Genomic DNA, 5,632 nt, shown 5'->3' with positions numbered 1-5,632 from the left:
CCGAAAGTTTAAAGGGTGTTTGTGTACGTGCAATGAAGAATGAGCATTCTTAGGCCCCGTTTGATACGCATCTTTCCAGGTTCAAATAGATCTTTCTGGCTGAATGGATCGGAAAGACTGTTTGATTTGCACAAAAGAATGAGTCATTCCTGGTAAGATATGTTTATCCCAGAAAGCCTCAAAATCATATCTTTCTGGCTGAATGGGCTGGAAAGACAATTATACACCAAACCCCGCATCTTTCTTTCTTTATTGCGTTATTAATTTTTTTAAATAACTTTTTTTAAATTTATTTTTTTATTAAATTATTTTTTTTTTCATCATTCAGCACAGTCAATCAGATGTACAATCAAACAACATGATTTTTTTTCCAATTAGAAAACTTTCCCAGACAGCACTTTACCGGAAAACACTTTCTCAGACAGAAATTATCAAACGGGACTTTAGTATGGAAGCATACCTAAGAGCTTAGATTATCATTGCTTTCATAGGTCAACATTGTTTTTTTGTTCTTCATGCTTATATTTATTTGGATTCAATGGAATTAGACCATGTTTGGTTGGGCCTTTAAGAATGGATTGAGTTTTCATCATAATTTTTTTTATATTTATGTAAATTTGTATGATTTTTTTTACGGAATACTCAAAACACAAGAACAAAAAGGACAGATGGGATTCCAATTCCTAACATAAAGTCATTGATAGTAATACTAATCAAGATGCATTTTAAACTTGATCAACAACATGTTTTACAAAGATATACCTTTCAACCCCGTAATGGGGAGAATCTTCCGTAGTTCATTGTAAATGAATGATACACACATAATATGTATAGGATACCATACAATTAGCAATGGGCCATGGGCCTACACATAATAGATACATGATATACATATAATTACAGAATGTGTAATAATATATACGCGATACAATAGGCCATGGGCCTACCTACAAATGACACTATACAAAATAGGCTAATCTAGAATACAATTATTTCAGAGGAGGTTATATTTTTTGTTTTTTATTTATTCATTTAAAAATAATGTTTTGATATTTATATCTTTCACTTTAATTGAAGAAAAAATAATAATAAAAGCATAAAAATAAAAACACTTTTATTTTAATGAAATAAAAGAACACAAATGAAAATATCACCTTTTTATTTCACTAGTTTGGGAAACAACACATCACATGGTGAAATGAAAAAAATAAATCTACATTCAATCAATTGATCTAACATTAAAAAGTAACAAGCCACGAACTAGAATCAAATATAATATATGAAATATAATTTTGAAACATTTTAAACATGTAACATATCGTACATTATTTAATAATATATCTTACATTATTTAATAATGTATATAAAATTAATGATGAAAATTATATTTTACAATTTCTTTCTTTAACGGTAGGCCACCCCAAGGATTTAAAGCCTGTATAAGTCAAATCTAACCCGACTTTATGTTGGTATGTTAATTTGATACAAAGTAATCTTATAATAGAATCTTTCATGCATGCAGATGAGCTACAAGGCAAAGATCTTTCCGCTTATGCATGGTTATCCCTTCCATCGCCTCAAAGTCCAAGTCTTCTTTCCTCATGCCATCGGGTAAAGCCCAATCAAACAGATAAACAAGATTAGCAATCAATAACTCCACTGTCACAACACCCATCGACATTCCAGGACAAATTCTTCGACCACCTCCAAATGGAATGAACTCAAAATTGTTCCCTCTAAAATCAATATCACTACCCAAAAACCTCTCTGGTATGAACTCCTCTGGGTTCTCCCAAACTTCAGGGTCCCTTCCAATAGCAAATGCATTCACGTAAACTATGGTTTTTTTGTTGATTTTGTAGCCATGTAAAATGACATCTTTCTGACTTTCTCGAGGTACTAAAAGAGGAGCCGGAGGATATAACCTCAAGGTCTCTTTTACAACTGCCTTCAAATAGGTGAGCTTTGAAAGATCATCCTCATCTACTCTACCCTTCTTTCCAACTACGTTTCTCACTTCTTCTTGTGTTTTCTTCATTACCTTCGGGTCGCTTACTAATGATGTCATTGCCCAAATCACTACAGCGGCGCTAGTATCTGTCCCAGCTACCAAGATATCCTAACACAACAATCAGGCGTTGGAACCAAGAGAGCAGAGAGTGAAAGGTTAATCTACCATTAAAAGATCCTTAACAATACCTTAATTAAAAGCTAAGGCATAAAAAGTTTAAATATATATGAGAAATAGAAACATATTGATGAAGCCGACTACATTTCATTATTGTCGTGTGAATGGTTGTTGTTGAAATGGTTATTTGAAAGGTAGGGTAGGCTATATATAATTTAATTTTCATTAAAAAAAAAGGTGTGCTTGTAATTTACGAAGTAGGGACCATATAATAATTAGTTATATGCTTTCATTCACCTTATACTCCAATCATGGACCATATATTATTGGCAGAACACACGAGTGGCTGGGGAGGCCACTCCTTCTATCACACTAATTTCCAAATCATATATTAGTTAGTTAAAAATTGAAATGATTTTATTAACACTTACAAATGTTTCTAAACACAAATAGCATTTGTTTACTCTAAATTATATAAAATATTCAATGTTAAAAATACAAAAAAAATATAATTGTTTTAAATAATCTGTCATTAATTAAAAGTATAATTTAATTATAATAAATTAATACCTAAATATAAATAAAATATGATGTCTAATTTTTAGTAATTTAAAGTTCAATCATAATTAAATTATTCAAATAATGTCATTTAGTGTTAATAAGTGTATTTTAGTAGTGATGTATATCAGTTAGTACAAAAAAATTTATCTTAAAGATTTATGTGATTATAAGAAAATACTTTTGAAAATGCAACTTGATTAACGTTCAATGTGAAAATCATAGACAATCAACATCTTATTTAGAATTATCCAATTGTTAGTTAGTTGCATATATTTTTTTTTTTTTTGGAAAGAGATCTTCCCTAACGAGGGTTTCCGGGCCAGCTTTCGCGCACCGACTAATCCCGCTGCAAATATAAAGCTTTGCTTCATGCCCTGGAGTCACTGCAGACGAACCTCCATGGCCACAAGGGCTGAGTGGTATTAGTATTTGAACATGGGTCAATAGGTTATCCATCATATCTTCCACATGCCTTACCAAGTCACCACAACCCAAATGGTAAATTGCATATTTACTCTTCGCTATAATAAAGAGATATCACTTACAATATGAGGAGAAGACCACAGTTGATGGTTAAAATGTATCCTATCTGTAATGATTGGATTCAGAGTTTTAGAAAAACTTTCGATGTGATTAAAATGTGTCAAACGTTTATTATGATAAGTTTTCATGGGACATATATATGAAAATCAAAGTTGATGGTTAATGAAAATTTTGTGAAATAATGACCACTAATCCAACCAATATAATGAGCAGGTAATGATTACCACGAGCATGCCTTTAATGTGGTCGTAAGTGAAATTGAAATCCTTGTCTTTCTTAAGTCGGAGTAGAATGTCAACAATATCCTCTTCTTCCTCGTTAGACTTTCGGTTTTGAGGGTCGAGGTGTTCACGAATAAGTTCTTCGTAAAATGAATCAAGACTTTTGAAGCATTTTTCTACCCGATCCATCTTTCCCAAGAACCTATCAACCAAACCCACAAAAGGAAGACCAGGCCAAAGATCTGAAACAAAAAATTCTGCCGTTATCGATTGAACTTCATTAAGTAGTCGAAGGACCTTTTTTCTTTCATGTTCATCCTCATAACTCTTCCCAAAACCCACTCTTGTCACTAAAGTAATGGCCACATGCTTCATAGTTTCGCTCAGGTTTACCGTCTTTGACGAAAGAGCTAGCTCATATATCTTCTTCATGGTACTTGAGACCTCGTCTTCACGAATATACCTAAAAGATTCTACTTTTTTAGGGTTCAACAAATGAAACATATAAACCTTTCTCATATCTCTCCAATAATCGTTATAGGGAGAAAAAGTTACATCAAGGCCATTGTAGCTTAACTTTTTTGATCCAACAAATGAAGGCCTATTGCAAAAGATGATATCTTGGGTTTTCAAGACTTCTTTCGCTACATTCGCAGAAGAAACAACGATAGCTGGAATGAAACCGAATTGAAGAGATATGATTGGGCCGTAGGATTTAGAGAGTTGCCATAGGAAAGTATGGAGGCTCGAGTAATCGATCTGGTGCAAGTTTCCGATGAAGGGTAACCCATGAGGGCCTGGCGGATATGAACATGATCTGTTTTTGATGATTTTTGAAAGAAGGTAGAGGAGAGATAGGAGAGGAACACACACAAGAAGAAACAGAAAAAACGGTGCCATCTTTAAGATTCTACGAAACTCTAGTAGTAGTTTTGGTTATATTGACTACGTACACGTAAAGATAAATGGATAATAGTGTGCTGGATTTGGATGCATGATAGCCACACAATAAAATTATAATTGCGTGCACAATGGCGGCATCACAATAGGTATCCAAATCCAATAAGGATTCTATTCAAGTGAAAAGAACAATCTCAATTTGTCTTCCATCACAATCAGAGGATATTATGTAGGCTCATTTAGTATATTTACAAGAAATCAATATTGAAACTTTTTATTTATATAACTAAAGAGGTTTAAAACATTATATTTTTATTATCCTTATTTAGTAAGTTGTTATTAATATATAACCAAAGAAATTGTATATATATATATATATATATATATATATATATATATATATATATATATATATATATATATATATATATATATATATATATATATATATATATATATATATAATCCGGACATTCAGGTATATTGTTTATTTATTTATTTATCTAATTTGAGGACTATTGAGCTACTCGACGAGTCGGTGCTCCAACTCGTCGAGTAGAGTCACGATGTGCCACGTGGGGTTAATGACCTACTCGATGAGTCCGAGAGCCAACTCGTCGAGTAGATGTTGGGATGAGAAACCCTAAATTCTCGGGTTTGGAGCCTATTTAAAGGCACTTATAGCCTCATTTGTGGCTATACTTCCCTGGGAGAAACCCTAATCGCCCTTTGAGTTTATAGAGAGAGTGTGTGAGCTAACTTTGAGTATTTTGGTGTATCTTTGGAAGATAAGAGAAGGATTTCAAGCAAGGAGCAAGAGGAGGCTGTTAGATCTATTGTTATTCTTCCAAGAGCTCCTGTTAAAGGTATAAAGTTCAAACCTTTCTCATTTATTTGGATAGATCTCATCTTTTTGGAGATTAGGGCTGTTTTTCTATATATTATTAGAGCTTTGAGGGTATTGAGTTCATATGTAAGGATGAGCATCAGAACTGGGTACCCGTTTTCGAAACCGGAACCGCCTCGGAACTGTCGGTTCCAGAACCGGAACCGCCTTGAGCGGTTCCAGTTCCGGTTTCTAAAGTTACGGAACTGCCTTAAGCGGTTCCGGTTTCGGTTCTCATTTCTTCGGAACCGCTACCCGTTGAGTACCCGCCGGAACCTGTTTATATATATATATATATATATATATATATATATATATATATATATATATATATATATATATATATATATATATATATAGTATATGCTAGTAATATTAATTTGTCTGTGTTAT

At 32.9% G+C, this 5,632-nt stretch overlaps 1 protein-coding gene across 1 annotated transcript; it reads right to left on the bottom strand.

Moving 5' to 3' along the window:
- Window positions 1-1,347: 1,347 nt before the first annotated feature.
- LOC145043163 (6,7,8-trihydroxycoumarin synthase-like) lies at window positions 1,348-4,381 on the bottom strand. Its single transcript, XM_078991731.1, has 2 exons — window positions 3,457-4,381; window positions 1,348-2,119 (listed from the first exon to the last, which is right to left on the bottom strand). Exons 1-2 carry the CDS (start codon window positions 4,351-4,353, stop codon window positions 1,511-1,513), a joined length of 1,506 nt encoding a protein of 501 aa, XP_078847857.1. The 5' UTR covers window positions 4,354-4,381; the 3' UTR covers window positions 1,348-1,510.
- Between the last annotated feature and the right edge of the window lie 1,251 nt (window positions 4,382-5,632).

Source organism: Lactuca saligna, chromosome 4 (genome assembly GCF_052625555.1).
Source record: "Lactuca saligna cultivar CGN05327 chromosome 4, ASM5262555v1, whole genome shotgun sequence".
NCBI lineage: Eukaryota > Viridiplantae > Streptophyta > Magnoliopsida > Asterales > Asteraceae > Lactuca > Lactuca saligna.
Note: the sequence above shows the minus strand (reverse complement) of the source record. Positions and strands in the feature narration are given on the sequence as shown.

Coding starts and splice junctions, on each gene's coding strand:
- LOC145043163 (XM_078991731.1), bottom strand. CDS start 4,353: ATGGCACCGTTTTTTCTGTTTCTTCTTGTGTGTGTTCCTCTCCTATCT. Junction 2,120..3,456: donor ACATTAAAGGCATGCTCGTG/GTAATCATTACC, acceptor TTGTTGTGTTAG/GATATCTTGGTAGCTGGGAC.